The sequence below is a fragment of the Lactuca saligna genome, chromosome 2, assembly GCF_052625555.1.
Source record: "Lactuca saligna cultivar CGN05327 chromosome 2, ASM5262555v1, whole genome shotgun sequence".
Classification (NCBI taxonomy): Eukaryota; Viridiplantae; Streptophyta; class Magnoliopsida; order Asterales; family Asteraceae; genus Lactuca; species Lactuca saligna.
In genome coordinates, this window is record NC_136418.1 from 157,464,283 (window position 1) to 157,483,562 (window position 19,280).

The 19,280-nt window shown below is 35.0% G+C and overlaps 1 protein-coding gene across 1 annotated transcript; it reads left to right on the forward strand.

Annotated features, from left to right (window-relative positions):
- The first annotated feature begins 5,634 nt into the window (after positions 1 to 5,634).
- On the forward strand, positions 5,635 to 10,499 carry ATC (centroradiali). Its single transcript, XM_078981122.1, has 4 exons — positions 5,635 to 5,965; positions 6,144 to 6,205; positions 7,788 to 7,828; positions 10,015 to 10,499. Exons 1-4 carry the CDS (start codon positions 5,765 to 5,767, stop codon positions 10,230 to 10,232), a joined length of 522 nt encoding a protein of 173 aa, XP_078837248.1. The 5' UTR covers positions 5,635 to 5,764; the 3' UTR covers positions 10,233 to 10,499.
- Positions 10,500 to 19,280: the final 8,781 nt, after the last annotated feature.

The window sequence follows — 19,280 nt, forward strand, 5'->3', positions numbered from 1 at the left end:
TGAGTGGTTCTAACTCTAGGTTAGACCAAATCTCGAGTTTGAATTTGGCTCTGATGGTGCGATGGGTATGCAAGATGAGATTCTGGATTCTGAGGTAGGTTCCATGTTAATGGGTATTGTTTGTCATCTGATGTCTTAGACCTGTGTAGGTTAGTACTCGGGTGCGGGAGATACCACGAGATGAATGGAACTATGCAGTAGACGACAGAGGTCGGGTTTGATTCGACCATCAATTAGGATCTTAGTATTCGCTTGGGGTGAAAATAACTTTATGACTTGTGTGTCACAATGGACCGAGATAGTTTTTGTGGGAAGGCAGGCGGCGAGGCATGTTAGGCATGTAGTGGGTAACCTTTAGAGGTCCAACTGTGAAGTCGAGAGTGGACCAGGTGCTAAATGTTAAAAAGAGATATCTGGGGGGACAGTGAAGGATTGTGATTTTTAGATGTTTGAGGATTTCTATGCGAACATGATCATTTTGTTCTTGTGTCGGAGAACAGGGTGTTGAAAGTTTATTGTTCGGATGGTAGTTCGATGGATGAGCCCTGGTGGGAGGTGAACCTTTCGTTCCTTGGGGAGCGATTCAGATCGTTTTGTATGTTGGTATGAGTAATCGGTAGCCGATTGTTGGATTTTTGTCTTATGAGAATCAGAGGAGCAGTGAGTTATCAAGGTTGATGATTCGAGGAGCGAATAACATGGTGATAACTTGAGTGGGCGGTCTGGCAGCGGACCAGGCCACTAGAGTTCCAGATTTTGGGAAAGTCAGAAAGGGTTATCTTAGCGGCAGAAGGGTTAGTTCTGTTCCGAACTTGGGAATTTCTGTGTGGATTCAGGTGTCCACAGAAAAAGATATCGATGTGGTATGAGATCCTTTCGGTAGTACCTTTCGGGTTGTTGGATTCAATCTTTGTGTAGTTAATGAGTGATTTCAAGGGTGAAATCTAATTCTAGTGGGGGAGAATTGTAACATCCTGATTTCCAAGGTATAACATTTCTATATGCAAGTATGAGTTTGTTTGGGTGACTCGACGAGTTAGTGCCTCAACTCGCCGAGAAGGGTCGTGAGTTGGTAACATGTTAAATGGATGGACTCGCCGAGTCGGGAATCTAACTTGCGAAGTCAGCGCTATGGAGGAAAAGCCTAATTTTTCGAATTATTGACCTATTTAAAGGCTCTAATGGCCTTCATTTGCGGCCACACCTTCCCTTGAGAGACCCTATTTGATCCAAAGAGCATAGAAAGAAGGAGGGGGCTAATTTCATCATCTTGGTGCATTTTTGCAAAGAAGAAGGAGGTTCTTTAAACATGATCTACTTGAGGGGTTCAGATATGTTGTTATTCCTTTCAAGGTTGTTGTTTTAGGTATAAATCTACACCTATTTTCGTATGGTTAGTAGATCTCATGAATTTAGGGTTTCTTCACCCTCTTTTAAGTTGAGTTATGAAGTATGTGAAGTCCCTTTGAGGCTTAGACATCAGATTTGGACCTTGAGAGGTCCAAAGAGTCCCATGATCCCAGCTTTATGCAGTCACATAAGAGTAATGAGCCTAAAACATCATTAAGAGCATCAGAATAGAGCTAGATATGTGATGCATGAGCATAAAGGTTGGACCTTTACGTGACTTTTGGATGCTAGGAGGTTGGATCTATAAGCTCTACTCAAAGATCTGACCTGAGGTGGCTAAATGAGAAATACAATGGAGCCAACTCACCGAGTCCATGGGATGACTCGACGAGTCATAGCGGGTGTGACCTAGTAGCCTGGACCCAGTGTTAACTCATCGAGTTGAGAGTGAACTCAGTGAGCTGAATAAACCCTAGAAAGAATGCGGAGAATACGAGTGGACTCGGCGAGTCACAGGTGTGCACACGGTGATTCAGGTTAGTATTGGCTGTTGACTCAATCTGGCTTTCTTTTAACTTCCTGGGTGAGTCAATAAGGGACAAGAGGGATCTAGGAAGGGTAAAATAGACTTTTACCCATCCCGAGGGTAAAAAGGGTGAAAGAGGACTTAAGGAGTAAATGAGTAATAAGGAGAATAATGATCATGATGCTTGTCTAATGTGTAGGCAAAGGCTAGTAAGGGGTTTTCGAGTGCTGTCTATTACCTACTAGCCATCAGGTGAGTCTTCTCACTATACCTTACCTAGAGTGGTAGTTATGTGTGACAAGAAGGTCTTATGTGCTTACACGAGTTATGTGATATTGTGCATTTTGTCTATGTGATATTATGCATTTTGTTTATGTGAGATATGTTCTTATCTATGAGATATGTATGTGTTATGTCATGAGTTTCTTGGTCGGGCCGGAAGGTCGACAGGGTTGGACTGGAAGGTCAACAGAGTAGGACCGGAAGGTCAATAGAACAGGACCAGAAGGTCATCAGGGTAGGGTCGAAAGGTCTACCAGAGTTGTGGAGCCGGAAGGTCCACTGAGACGCATTGACCGGAAGGTCTAGTGGAGTTATAGCCTCGAGTGGCTAATTATATGTGCTTGGTATTTTGGGGATCCCACTAAGCTTCGTACTTACCGTGTTATATGTTATGTGTTTCAGGTTTTCTCCAGATCGTGGGACGACGCCGACTTGATTGTACACACCATAGAAAGAATTATGTTTCGAGGATCCTGGATCATTAACTGATTAAACTCAAAGTTATGTTATGTAACTAAATAAATGATGTTTTCTGAAATGTGTTAAGAATATTATATGATTAAAAATGAAAATTTTGTTTTGAAAATTCACATCGTTACACATACCATATGATATAATGACTAATTTGTCAATTCTTTTGTTATTATTTATATAAAACAATAATTTTTCTCTAATTAAATAGAAAAGTTCAATTTATTTATTGATAGTCTAATTCTTAATAAATATACAATAAGTACCAACTTAATGGAGGTGTGACCTCATAGGATCATATGTCATTAGAAATATCACTCAATAATGATTTTTAAGCATATAGATCCAACAGAGAGGACCATGACACCTGTACAAAAGACTATGGGAAGACTATAACAACAAAGGCAGTAGGAGGAACACATTAGTGAGTGACTATATGACTATGGGAGGACCATAACATTCATACATTCTTTTTTGATATGTTTGTATGTGGTATTTTGGGGAACTCACTAAGCTTTGTGCTTATGATTTTATGTTTAAATGTTTCAAGTACTTCTAGTTCCAAAGGGAAGGGCCGACTTGATTGCATTGCATTCCATGGAGTTTTCCTGCATTGTCTTCTTTACGAACTTACATTGATGTTTTGAGAGTACTTTTTATACTCTGATTATCTTATATACGGTTGAATGATTGGTTTTTGGTTGTTTAAAAATGAAAATTTTACTTTGTATTTGTGGAACGTTACAATCATGATCTTAGATGACACATCCATATCATATGTGGCATATCAAGGCATGTTGATGACACATTAGGAAAATACATGGAACATCTAGTTTGCACATGGTACATCATGAAGGATGATGACACATCCAAGACCTCAATGACACATCATGTTAATCTATGGCATATCATGCTATGCATTGATACATCTTCAAGTATAAGAAACTTCCTTGCATTGAAAAAGCAACTTCTCATGTTTAATGACACTCCTGGATCTCAATAACACTCCTCGTCATCAATGGATCTCCTAGAAGTCAATGACACTCCAAGAAGTTGATGACACTCTTAGAAGAAAATGGAGCTTCATCATACTCAATGGAAATTCATGATGCTGATAGCATCCTCAAAGTTGATCAATAATATTCAAGTGAATTCAAGACTTAAGACTTGGATAGAACCCTAATGTAATGCTAACAAAATTAAAATATTTCATCCATTATCCATTAAGTGGGGAAAAGTATCAATTGATGACTCAGTCATGATGACATGTCAATACCTGATTGGTTAAGCCATGTCACATGCTTTTAAGAGAGCCTAGAAATAGTCCCCTTGGGATCCACTATAAAGCTGCACATTCTACTCAGATGTTTCCTACTTTGTTTCTTCTAGGTGAACCTAAAGAGTTTTAGAACATCATTAGAAGTTACTTAGTCTTTCTTAATGTTTCATTATTGTTTCAAACACTTGTAATCAAATGCTTATGAATATGAATATGAAACACATTTGAATCATTTACATTGAGTTTACAAATATGTTTTGTCAAATACTTGGTTGATTCACAGCTTTCTATTTTCCATATTACTTGTCATTTGACGATTTCGAAACTCTATCTCAATTTTTCAAACACTTTGATTGTTTAAGTCTAGGTTTACTATTTTTCATATTTCATTAAAATGACATTTGCTTGAGTTTTAAGAAGTCTACAAAATGTGTGGTGAGCTTAAATCTTGGTTTGATATGCTTATTGTTAACAACCTGACTAGTTTTCAAACCTAAATTAAGCTTAATATTTTGCGGACAAAGCATTTCTTTGTAAACATAAACTCTGAATCTTTGGTACCTTTCTCCAAATGATTTTTAAGTATGTTTTCGACTAGGCCGTAATGAGGGATGTTGTATTCTTCGTTTGGATTTGCGTGACTTGAGAGGATTGTACTAGACTAGAACCTATTTGAAATGAAACTGGAGATAAGGTGTGATATTTGAAGTGGTAGAATGTTTTATTTATAGTGAGTAAAAAGGATTAAAAAATTAGAAACTTGATCATTACTTAAACGGTCAAAGAGGGAGAGAGAGAGAGAGGGGGGGGGGGGGGGGGGGGAGTGTGTGTGTTTATGTGTGTGAACTCCAACGGTTTATGTTGCCTGTTAGTTCTCCCAATTTGTGGTATCACCTAAGGTCGAAGTCATTAAGCCGAAGGTACTGCCATCCGGTACCACCACTACCCACGAATGAAGCCACCATGCTAAGAGTAATGAACTTTATCACGTGTTAACATTTAATCACTTATGTTATATCTTCGTACATTTAGCCATATTATATATATATATATATATATATATATATATATATATATATATATATATATATATATATATATATATATATATATATAAAAGGGTTTATGGAATAGGAGACTTTATATGATTTATATTTTGGCCACAACATTTTAGAAATGTTATACTTTTGGGTTCTTCCTAATAACAAAAAATTTTAAAAAGTGAGTTTTTATATATATATATATATATATATATATATATATATATATATATATATATAGAAAATGAATTACAAAAATGGTCCTTATTGGGTGTTTTTTTTTTTTAAATATTCTTTTTAATTTTGTAAGAAAAACTAAGAAAAACTTTCTACGCATCTCGGTCCAAGCGGGGATGGACATTTTCTAATTATATTTAATTGTCATATGTGTAAAAAACATAAATGATTTATGTACGTAACAAAAAAAAAAAAAAACACTTAATGATCATATGTATAGAAAAATCCTTAAGTGACTAAATTTATAACCAAGACAAGATAAAACTTATTACCATAAGTCGTTAATCTTATTGAGAATGCTCCCTCTTGGTGGATGCCTTTTTTTTTATACATGTTCGTCACGGAAAATAGAAAAATTAAACACGTTTATTTAAATCATTTCAAAAGGTTACCGACGAGCTCATGATTCCGTGAGAATAAATTAAGAATGACCAAAAGCTCATTGTGGGGAGAAAAACTCAGAGGTGTTTCCCAACATTAGAAATATATATAAAGGGGTAGTTCGCTAAAACTTAGTCTCAAACTATAAGCCTTTGGTTCCACCAAATCTTTTCAGTGAGTGTTAGCGAGGTATACTTAATGGCAAGGATGTCTGATCCTCTTGTGATAGGGAGGGTGGTAGGGGATGTAGTGGACAATTTCAGTCCATGTGTGGAGATGTCTGTAACGTACAACTCATCAAAGCAAGTGTACAACGGGCATGAGCTGTTTCCTTCATCTGTCACAACCAAACCTAAGGTTGATGTTCGTGGTAGTGACATGAGATCTTTCTTTACACTGGTAACCTCCTCCAGTCCTATTTTCAAATCTAACACCAAAAAGTAGAGCTCTTTTAAATCCTAATCGGCATATGTATGCAAACTATAGACCAATTGATTTTATTTTTACAATTTTTGTAAACTTTTTGGGCAATACGGAAGTCGTATAAAGCAGAACATAAACATGCTTAAATTTGCAGATTATGACAGACCCAGATGTTCCTGGTCCTAGTGATCCATATCTCAGAGAGCACTTGCACTGGTATATCTCTTTCCTTTTTTATAAAATTTCATTATTAACATATGGGTTTGGATCTCTACACCATCTTCATGGTTGTAATTAAAGTCGATCATGGCTTGATGAATTGAATGACCTCAATTAAACCCTAACTAATCACATCTTATACATATTCATAAACATTAAGAAAACCCGCGTCTAACTAATGGCATCTTGTGACAAAGATTGGAGTGGGTTCAAGAATCAAGTTTCTCTGTGAATCAGGACTGATCAAACTGAAAGGTTAATGAATTAAAACTTTCTACTTTTGGTTTTGTATGAACTAAAACTTTCTATTTTGGAGTTCATGATACTTTTAAAAACTAGAAATAATTGAACATTTTTTTTTGGATATATATATGAATTGTTATTTTGAGCTGTCGCAATAGATAACTGATTTCCATATTATAAAACCCTTTGTAGGGTTTTATAGTATTACACGTGCGTTCCCGGTGATCCATTCATATGTTTTCCCTGGCCTTTTAATTAATTATGCAAATGTTATCTGAACATTTAATCGATTAACAACATGTTTAGAAAATGCATAATATATATATATATATATATATATATATATATACACACACTAAGAAATAAAATATTCTTTTACTTTTTCGCTTCTACCATCTTTCTGTCAAAACTAATTAATTTTTATTATATTTTATTAATTAATAATGTATTTAATAAATGTAATTAATTTTTATTATTCTTGTTATCATATAATTGTGGTAGGAGAATGGATAGGAAAAATAAATAAAAGGATATTCACATATAATATAAGCAAAGATGAGCTTTGTATTTTGAAAAGTGGCTTTAGTATAATCATGCATGCATAGTCGAAAGTCTAAGCAAACAATCAAGATATATAGGAACCTGGAAGCATTCTATAATACAATTACACATGAACCTTCCTTAGTTTCTAGTTTGTTGATTTCATTTTAATGTTTTATTTAGTGTCGTTTTAAAAGCATGCATGATCGAGACAAGTACTACAATGTCAAATCCCTTTACGTAATGTCATGTTAACAAAGTTCCCATGACAAACAAAAAAAAATTAGAGTTTAATTTTTAAATAAATTTAAGTACGATATATCTATATTATTAGTCTAACAATTTAAACAATTAATATACTTTTTCTTATAGATGTCATCACCTCTTCCTATATATGAGCTCTATATATATGGGAGTATGTATTTTTTGGTTATGTTTGCGTAATTAATTATATATTCAAAGTAAAAGCATTAAGGGAAAGAAAAGATTCCACATGTCACATCCTCTCTTGACCAACTATGTGTTGGATTCTGGATTTGGGAAGATCTGCTCTACAATATTTGATGATCATTTGGTACGTAATAGTATAACAGGAGAAGAAATGGGTTCAAGTGAATATGGATTATAGACCAGAGAATTTATCTTGAACACAACGCAATCTGAACGAACAAAGGCAAAAAGCAATAGTGTAGTTTAAAGAGGGTCTACTATAAAAGCAATATGTCAGATTCATCTTGTTTACCTGTTTTAACATTGGACCAACCAATAATGTTTCGACAACGTTTTTCTTTCACAGGATTGTTACAGACATCCCAGGCACAACGGATTCCTCATTTGGTACGTATCTTCCACACACATTATTTTCTTCCTTTTTTGCCTTCAAATTAAGATTTCTTCGTATGTATATATATATATATATATATATATATATATATATATATATATATATATATATATATATATATATATATATATATATATATATATATATATATATATATATATATGAAAATATCATTTTATTTTTAGATATGGAAATGCAATTCTAGCCATTAATATTGAAGATATAAAAAAAATGCAAAATAATTAAAAAATTTTAAAAAAAAATTAATATTATTCTCATCATTTTTATTATAAGATATTAAAAAAAATAATAATAATAATAAAATTACCATTTTTAAAAAAAATACATGAAATATTAAAACACAATATTATATTGTAAATATTTAAATCGAATTTTTAAAATTTTATAATATTCTACTTGAATATTAAACTATAAATATTTGAAAAATTCTAATAGAATATTAGAGTATTTTAAAAAATCTAAAAATTCAAGTATAATATTAAAATATTTTAATATATCCATTAATTTTAGTAGAATATTAGAGGATTCCAACCTTCTAAAAGTGTGATTTAATTATTTTCAATTTAATATAAATAATTATAATATTTCATTCATATTTCGAAAAGAACGGTGATTTTTTAATAAATTAAATAACGAAAATAATATTTAAAAAAAAAATTGGATTTTTCCTATTGTTTTTCGTTTTATATTTTTTTAATTTTTTTAAATTTCTAAGATTAATAGCTAGGATCGTGTCCTTATGTTTCACAAAATTAGCATGATCCTCTACTTATATATATATATATATATATATATATATATATATATATATATATATATATATATATATATATATATATATATATATATATATATATATATATATATATATATAGAGAGAGAGAGAGAGAGAGAGAGAAACGTATATAATATATACAAAGTTGGGATTGTACATACCATCGGTTTTTAATTACTTGAAGGTATCACTCTTGTTATTGTACGTACTCTAATTCTATTTAAAACCCTATCCAACCGTAAAAAATAGATCGAGTTTACCAAAGCGTTGAATATAACATGATTTTCGTGGAACGTATCTTGTATCATGTCAATACATATGGTATCCGTTTAAACGCTCTCAAATGCTTCAAATGAAAATTATCAAAATTTGCAAGAGTACTAATTAAACCCATGATGTAAGGCCCGGGCGGCCCCATAGAGAGGATAGTGTGGACGTCTGCCACCTAAAAATATCAAATAGAAGCTTTTAATTGAGTCAAAAAAAAATTTAACAAATTTTCAAGAGTACTTTAAACCCATGATGTATGGGCCGGGCGGCCCCACACAGAGGATAGTATGGACGGCTGCCACCTAAATATATTAAATATATATTTATTATTAAGATTATTATTTCCAATGAACTTGCCTTTATTCAAAAAACAATAGAATCTTTTAATTGAGTCAAAGAAAAAATTAAAAAAATTCCTTCAAATTATCTCTATAAACAACATAAATAAATATCACGGTAACAATTAATAGCGGATTTTTTTGTTCCGCTAGGGAAAATTAAATAGTCCGCCTTTTCATGATGTATAAGAAGGTCTCGGTAGAGGTTAATTAACTAAAAATATTAATATACTAAAAGAGTTACATACGTACAACGTCACATGTATATGTTATGATATACATAATTTATTTATTTATTTATTTTTAAAGTTAGCGTAGTGATGACTGTGATATTTAAGCATGTGTTTGTGTTTGTAGCTCTCTCTCTCTCTCTCTCTCTCTCTCTCTCTCTCTCTCTCTCTCTCTCTCTCTCTCTCTCTCTCTCTCTCTCTCTCTCTCTCTCTCTCTCTCTCTCTCTCTCTCTCTCTCTCTCTCTCTCTCTCTCTCTCTCTCTCTCTGAGTGTGTGTGCACTTTTAAAGATAGTATTGATGTACCTAGTAAGCATATGAGTAGGTAGCTAGTTGTTAGAATATTACACAGACAACTAACACAAAAATTTATTTATGTAAGGTTGTGCTATAAATTCTCACATTCACTCACATACAGTGTCACATCAAGGGGGTGCACAAATACTATTACACACACATATAAGGGGGTGCACAACATTGGGGGAGGGGGTACATATAGAAATTGCCTTTATGTAATCTATTTGTTACCATTAATGTTGTGGAACAGGAAAAGAGTTAGTGAGCTATGAAGTACCCAGGCCAAACATAGGCATCCATAGGTTTGTGTTTCTGCTCTTTAAGCAAAGGGGAAGGCAGACCGTCGTTGGTCCATCTTCAAGGCATAACTTTAACACTCGTAGTTTTGCTCATGAAAATCAATTGGGATTACCTGTTGCTGGTGTCTTCTTCAACTGTCAAAGGGAAACTGCAGCCAGAAGACGTTAATCATCCTGTTTATTTACCTCATTATATTAAAAAAGATGGTAATGTTAATGTATGTGGAATTCCAGAACGGGCCTGGTTGCTTAGAATAAAGAATGGGGGTGAACCTACTTGTATTGTAGCACTCATTGGCCGATTATGTGATCCTTTAATTTGTTCTTGATCTTGTACGTAATATCTTAGGTAAATTTAAGGGCTATCTCCATAGGATGTGCAACTGGCCTTGTAAGTCAATATGATATTATAGTATTTAAGTGCTATGTCCATAAAGTTTACTATAAAAATGTTTTTCAATAAATGCAATTTACATACATATATATCACCTAATATTATATTATTAGACGATAGATATTGATCTTTACAAAAGTTTTATGAAATATACATATATGATTGGAATTAACATCAAGAAATTAATTACTAAATGTAGCAATCACAAAATATATTGTGAACCAAATATTGATGATAAATATGGTATTTATAAAACATGTAGTACTTTTTTGTAGACAACATTGTAGTTGTGTTTGATATGTTTCATTTTTCATCCATGATTAATGCCTTTTATACCCTCTTTAGTTGTTACTCTAGACAATGCCACATATAGTTGTGCATAGTGAACAAAGGTTTCACAAGAATAACCAAACTCTTGAAAGCGATTGACTTTGACGTTTATTGATTGTCATTACTAAAGATAACACCAAGGAAACTATTTATGGATAAATCTGAAAAGCATTTGTTTATCAAATGGATTTAAACGGATCCTTGGCATTAATGTTTAAGCTCCAACATTATTTCCCTAAATGATTTTTTGCTTCAATCACACATGTTGATAGGTTGATTACACACCTGTGTGCCAAATGACATAGTACTTTCAACTTTAACTCATGATTGGATAATCCTGATAATTTTATGGAGTTTAAAAACATCACGTAAGTAAAACATTTCGGATCTAAGAAGTGTACCGATCAGAATTCTACAGTTTGTTTAAACCTAACTATTTTTGTGAAACACTTGACATCTAATTAAACATGCACATAATCATTTATCTTGTCTACTTCTTCATTCGTAGGTGCCTAAATAGCATGATGATGAAAAGACTCCCTCTGTCCTATATTAATAGTCTATGTTTCTTTTTTGGTTTGTCCCAAAATAATAGCCTACTTCTAAAAATAAATATCTCTTTTACCAAAATACACCTCATTATTAGTTAACCTACCATGGAATTAAATGCAAAAAATGGTATAATTGTCATTTCATTTAATGAAGTTAGAAGTAATTAATGGTGTTTTTTTTTGTGAACAATAATTTTAGGACGGAGGGAGTAGTTGTCAGCTTCAGTATTTTGAAATTTTGATAAGAAATAAGCATACAAAAAATCAACAATTACCTTAATAGGATCATGAACATCTTTACTCAACATGTACTCTGAGATTCAAATCTCTACTTGCCCATCATTGTCCTCAAATACGATACCATCACCAATGTTCAATATCCATTGTGCAAATTTTCGTTCTTTAGTGGCGCGCTTCATATTACAACCTACTTGTAACCGTATATTGACAGTCAACTTTAAAACCTCACAATACTACCAACGTTTTCAAAAATTAAGAGTTGTATTTATGATATATTATGTAAGGCCCCAAATTACAACCCAAAATTTTCAGTTAAAAACTAAGTGTTTATTCAAATCACAACTGTAGGAATTTAAAACATTTATCAAAGTATCAATAAAAGTTATCATGTGCAAAAGTCCCTCATTGATGCGATGCATTCAAGCTGTGACCCTCCTTTAATATAAGGAAGCCTGAAACATGTAAACCACAAATCGTAAACACAAAGTTTAGTGAGTTCCCCAAAATACGACACACATCACAACATAAATAAATAGTTACAACTTATCAGCAACCCTAGAGACTACCCGAAGTCTCAGTGGGCAAACAGCACGCCGTGTGGGTTATCAGCAACCCTGGAGACTACTTGAAGTCTCAGCAAACACAGGAAAGCATACAAGAGTTATAAGGACAACAAGAATCCTACATACATAATTTAGTGGGCTAACATTGGTGTCTTCCTGAATTGAAGAACTTTGAGACACTACAACACATTCCTTTTTCTGCACTGCTTGCACCCATGAATCCACTAATACCAGAACCAGATAAAATATTAATTAATCGCCCAAAACCCTCAAGTTTAACCCAAGGTCAAACTTTGTCAAAAAGTCAATAGTCAACAACTCAAACTCCACGCTGAGTACGCCAAGCGTACTCAGCTTGTACGTATGGCGTATTTACCATCCAGAAACGAGACCCCATACGAGTATGCGTAATGTACTCAAAGGTACGCCTATCGAACTCTGTTAGATGACACTTTTCCAACTTTATCCATTAAAATGGTCCAAACCACCAAGATCTAGCCCTTAATTATCAAATGGATCAAAAGTGTATCTTTTTTAACTTAATCCATTAAGTCCAAGTTTCCAACTGTCAGATCTGAATCACAATGATGTTTAAATGGATTAAGTTTCCAACTTTATCTATAAAAAGGTCACAAACTTTCAAGATCTAAACTTTATGCAATTAAATGACCAAAAAATCATAACATACAAAACTAGCTATATCTAACAAATGCATCATCAAGATTCAAACTTTATACATCTAGAAGAGAGATCAAGGTGAATAAGGTGTGGATCTACAATCTCTAATGCAACCAACACTTCTCCAAGGTGCACCATGCACACTCCAAAGTACTCAAAAACATCTACTTTTAGCTCACAAGACTCAAACTAGGCTTAGGGTTTCATGGGAAAGTGTTGGAGAGGTGGAAGCTGAGAATGGAATGGGTTTGAGGAAGTTAAGGAGCTTAAATAGGGATCAAATCACGAAAATAGGGTTTGGGCACTGATCGAGTATACCCAACATATTCCTGGTACGCCCAACATACTTAGGGATTCCCTAGTACACCTGACGTACTTCCCATATACGCCCAACATACACAACTTAACCCAAAATCGTCCTAACTTCGAAAGGTCATAACTTCTTCATTTCAAATCGGATTTTGATGATATTTATATCCACGGAAAGGTATTGAAGAGATATACAACCATATATAATTACTTTTGACTTAAAAATCATCGAACTAAAATCAATAATTCATAAAAGAAGTTTGAAACACCACTTCCTATTTTTAACTTTGACTACAAAGCACAACCAAGGCCTTGGATCACACAATCTACATTACCCACATCCAAATGGGTCTAAACCTCTCTTTCCCAATGCTTGGAGCCTTATGATACTTTCTCTTTGGCTCACGTCCCTGAATTGTGAAACAACTCGAAAAAGGGTGTTACATATTGTTTACGTTCTCTTGGTAGGAAAAGCAATATCTACTTGGAATCCCCTCAAAAAACAACAACTTTTCCGTCAATTGGTGAAAAATTGATACCTCTCCGATTTAAAGTTTCAACATATTTTTTATACACCATCAGAGCCTCATCCCAAATAATCAAATTTGTCTCCAAGCAACCAACACATGTCACTGTCAATAGAAATAGGACACACTGACTCTTCGTCAACATTAACTGGAATTTTGAATCTTGAATTGTAACACATGGATTCCAGGTATTTCTTATTTTAACCCTTAGTATTAAATTATTTTGAAATTTTGGTCCCAAGGGGTGAAAAGTGAAACTTTTAAGGAGGGGTGCGTACGATGGGTGTACTTCTAGTATGCAGGGCGTATGTTTTCCGGGAACAAACCCTAATGTTTTGGGTTTGGACCCTATTTAAGGAACATTACGGTTATTAAGCCACTTAATGGAAGGGTAAAATGGTCTTTTACCCTAGGAGTCAGGATTAGTGAATTAAGTATCGATTATGGTTTTTGACCAAATTATTAATTATGTTATTATTTTATCATATAGTGTGTGGATTTTCCGAATCATTAGTTTGAGCATCTATTTGATTGACAGTAGATTAAGGTGAGTCTCTTCCCAGTGTTTGGCAGGTCGAAGGCACCAATGTCAGCGCATGGATTATTGTTATTTGTATGGTAGTTGTTTGTGTGACTCTTTCATGTGTTGTATGTTTTGTTTATATGTTGGGTTGGGCCTGATGAGTATGTTAGGAGGGGCCCATCGCATGTTACCAATAGATCTATTCTGGGTGGAGCTTGATGTCGGGCGGGGCCCGATGTATGGAGGGAATGGCCAATTGTATGTATAGTGTGTGCCTTGTGCTTATGATTTTCAGTTTTTTTTTTAGGTACTTCTGATTCGAAGTGGAAGAGATTAGGTTTATCACATCGCACACACCATCATTTTTCTGCTTTATTGAATTTGATGTATTTGGGATGATTATTTATACACTATGAATTTCTTATGGGTTTGATTAACACATTTAGTTGATGCTTATTTAATATAAAAACAAAATTTTTGGGTCTAGATTTTTAGGACATTACAAGTTGGTATCAGAGCATTAGTTTGAGGGATTTAGGCATACTCTCGGGTGTGTTTGAACTTAAACTGAGGGTTTGATAGATTTTTCATAAAAAGAAATATTTTAATTAAAGGATTTTATAATAAAGGAAGGGGGTGTGGTGCATGAAATTGAACAGCTCAAGTAAGATTTCACAAACTACCCATACATGTTCTATGTGATATTCTTTGAATTATGAATTTGTGAAGTGCATGCTAGATTAGAGCTAAGTATCTGCTTAGGATTACATGATAGAATGCTAGGAGAGATGCCTTATATGCTTACTGTATGATCTCATAGACTTTCATTCTACTTTTGGACTATTTAGTAATAGGACAGCCTGTTTGATGGGTTTTGAGCATAACAAACAAAAAACTATGTGTGCATTCAACCCTAATTCTTGATCTATGTTTTCTCTAATTGAACATACAACTTTTGGACATCAAATGGAAAACCCTAAGACTACTAGCATATTTTCAAAATCACTAATTACGGTTAGGAAAACATACCTTAATTGTTATATACAAATAACAATGTAAATCCTTAGTGTTGATGAAACTTGGAGAGCAAGCACCACAAGTGGCGTGCCTCTTGTAGATCACACCCATAACTAGCAAGAGGATGAGAGAGGAGAGTGGAGAAGAGGCTTAAGAATTCTGGATATTCTCATAGGGTTTCAAGTGGCTGAAAATCATAGGGGTTAGAGGTCTATTTATAGTGTAGATAGGATGTCCTGGATAACCCTAATCTGAATATAATATTATCATTTCAAATTGGTAATTATCTAACTCCTTATTTATCCACACGGGATAATTTGGAATCCCTAGATTATCCATATAGAAACTGTCCACCTCCTTCGCTAGGAATGTTCTGGAACGTCTTGCTCAACTATTGAACAATTACACTTTAGCCCCTGCATTTTTAATTAATTCTATTAATCCCAAAATTAATTTAATTAATTTTTGATTAAATATTAATTAAATATTATAACTTCTTATTAATATTGTTTTCTATTAATATATTAACAAATTATTTATTTCAATTTATTAATCAAATAATAAACTCAACATCTCTCTCTCTCTCTCTCTCTCTCTCTCTCTCGAAAAGTCATCTTGTCTAGTTAATAGTTTTGAGGGCAACCAAAAAGGACTGTGGTACCATCAATTCAAGTATATACCAAATCATTGAGAGGCCTAAGATATCACTTTTCCCGTTAGGGAAAAAGGAATGTATAAACCTTGACTTATATGCTTGTGCTATTTACTCACCAAATCATGCACGCCAATACGTTTTTTGACATCAAGTTACTGATGCGTTTACATATCATCAGTGCACAACTAATTTGTAAACCATGACTCATATATCTCTGTTTAAAGATTATAAGATATTATCGTCTGAGAATTACTCGTGATAAATTCCATGAAGTAATTCTCTGAGTGTGGGTTAATCCAATACTTAAATCTCCATTTCAAAGTACTCATGAATATTGCAGCAAAACCATTGCCATATCTAAAACACCTTAGACAATATACAATCCAATTCATGACAGTCTTGATTCACTACTTACTTCCAAAAGTATGATTGACTCTGGATGTTGGAATAATCTAATTATTTAGGAAGTAAAACATGCAAAATGAAACACAATAATAAACGATTGACAAAAGATAGTAAACAATAATCATAAATAATTCTCCATTACTTAATCATCAAAAGTCAATTACATTTACTTTGTTACAAGTTTCTAAATACCTATATAACTACTAAAACTAATATCATCTTTTAGACCGATGCTCCTTGCATGTTGAACATGCTTAATCCTACTCAGATCATTTGTAAGGGGATCTATAGGATTCTCTTCCGATGATACCCTATTCATGATGAGGTGTCCTTCTCTGATCTATGTCTGATAAAATTGTCTTTTCTGTCGATATGTCTTGATCTGCCATGATCTCTCAGTTCCTTTGTCAAGGCAACCACTCCTTCATTATCACATAAAATCTTCATTGGCGCCTTTACGGGTGGCACAACTCCAAGGTCTCTGATGAGGTTGTTCAACCATATAGCTTCCTTAGATGTTTTGCTTGCCACTGTGTACTCTGATTCATAGGTAGAATCAGCCACAGCCTCATGGTTGGAACTTTTCCCAGTCACTGCTCCTTCATTAAGGGTAAACACCCAACCAGATTGAGAACGGAAGTTGTTTCTGTCTGTCTGAAAGTTGGTGTCACTATACCCTGTTACTCTTAAGTTATCACTGCTGCCAAGCACAAGGACCCAGTCCTTAGTTCTTCAAATATACTTATTCATCAAATCACAATTAAGGTTTTATTCTCAACATATTTCCAGTCGACAGAAAGCCACACACACACCCATGCGACTACAACACAAACCACAACCCAGCCACCATTTCATGGTGGCATGCGACGGACGGGAACGTCAGTGGTGTTGAGCAGCCTCCAGATGGCAGTGTCGGACGCCGGTCATTAGTTGCGGAGAAGTAACAGGAGGGGAAAGTGGTTTAGGGTGGCAACAGAGGCTACAGCCACACTTGTCTTCGCAATGAAACAGTGGCGAGAGATGTCTATACCGACAACATGGTCTGCCGATGGCCTCGGTTGAATGAAGTGGCTAGGTGAGGAGGGAGATGACGGTCGTAAATTCATGAGTGGGAGGTGGCGGCTGCAAGAGGAGTTATGTTTAGGGTTAGGGTTTGAGGGGGTTAACGCTATATACCCGCCTCATATGAAACATCTTCCCATATTGACTCAACCGGCCCCTCCTCCTCCTATTCCTTTCGAAATGAGTCCTAATTTTACCATTTTAGCCATCAGCATTGACATTCTTTACAATTCAGGTTCAATATTTACTAATTTCACCCTTGCTTCCATAATTATTCTCAAATTCATACCTAATTTACCAAACGGCCCCTTTGCCCTAAAATCTGTTCAAATGAAGTCCTAGAAGTTACCATTTAGTCCCTGTCTTCATAGATACTTACAAAACAAATTCGAAACTTACATTTTAACCGCCAACTTCTATAATTGTGACTTTTAACTCCTCGAAACCAACACCTTGCTTGATTATTATTGATTTTAGGGCTTTTATTTATTTATTTATTTATTTAATCAGTAGGGTGGTACACATCTCATCCAAAATCCTCTGATTCGTCGCAACCGATTACAACTCACCTGGACCTCAGCAATACATCGATTCGAAAGTGCTCCCATAGGAGTGATAAACAATTACAATCTCTAGGCTCATAGTTACTGACTGGAATGCTCCTGATAACCTATCGACGTTGTCGTTTTCTCATCAGTTACCCAATCCCTCGGGATTGAAGGTACCCTCCTTTATCTGTTGCCTAAAAGGCCTAATCAATGTTCCTCACATCACTGACCAGCACCGTAACTGAAACTCTACCATGCACAATTTCCTTCTTGGAACAAGTTGCTACTCAAAAATTTTCCAGGCTCTCCTATATGATCACCGACGGTTCCTAAGAGCACTCCATAGGTGATAACCAGCAAGCACAAATAACATATAGTTCCATAGGTTATTATCACAAAGAAACATGCTCAATACCAGGAGACAGACCTACTGATTTCTACAGCATAGCATTATACTCAATTCCTGAACGTATTTTTAATAGATTTCATACAGAGCCTTCAGCATAACTGGACCGCCTCACCGGACCTTCAGCCTATCTGGACCACTCTCAGAACCGTCAACATATCTGGACCGCCTCTCCAGGCCTTCAGCATGCTAGATTGTTCTCAAAACCTTCAGCATGTCTGGACCCATCCTGGTGCCCTCTCCCATATAGCCAACTCTTCCTTACTTGGGTTTTCGAACTCCTGATCCAATCTGCTGACTATAACCCCGACCTAACTCTAGTCCTCATGTTGATCGCCCACCCTCTCAGGAAATTGTGGTCTGATGCCTGACCCGCGTATCCACCACATACACTAAATAACCCGCACAGCCATGCTGAACGCACTGCTGAGCCCTGGCAGCTACACAAAACCCTCATTGGCTAGTGCTCCATCTGAGAATTCCTAATTATCCCCTCTTGGGACACTAATCATTACCTACTGGTGGCGAAACGAACACACAACTTAACCATCCCTGCTACGTATTACCATACCTAACCATGAAATGATTAACCCTGGAATGAATAACCTACGCAAAACAATCCTCCTGGCACAGAGCAACCGAACTTCAAGGGAAACCTGAATCCCCTCTAAATACATCTAAATTTCCAAATTACAACTTCTGATCGTGGAATGGAAATTTTCTACCCTAGCTTCTCATCCTCAATGCATCCCCAAATCCTAACCATCTACAACCCTGCGATACAAAATTCCCCTGACCCTCTTATGTTCTAGTGTCTCATGCAGAAGGCAAATGAAAATTCTCAATACAATGATAAAAAATAAGATAAGAGGTAAAGACATACCGGTCACCATATCAGGTGTTGTCCTGGCCTCCTCGGCAGTAAGCTGGAAGGCGCGTCCTCGAGCCCTCGGAGGCTCTGCTCTACCATGACCCTCGTCAGTAATCCTCAGTGTAGCCAGCTCTAGAG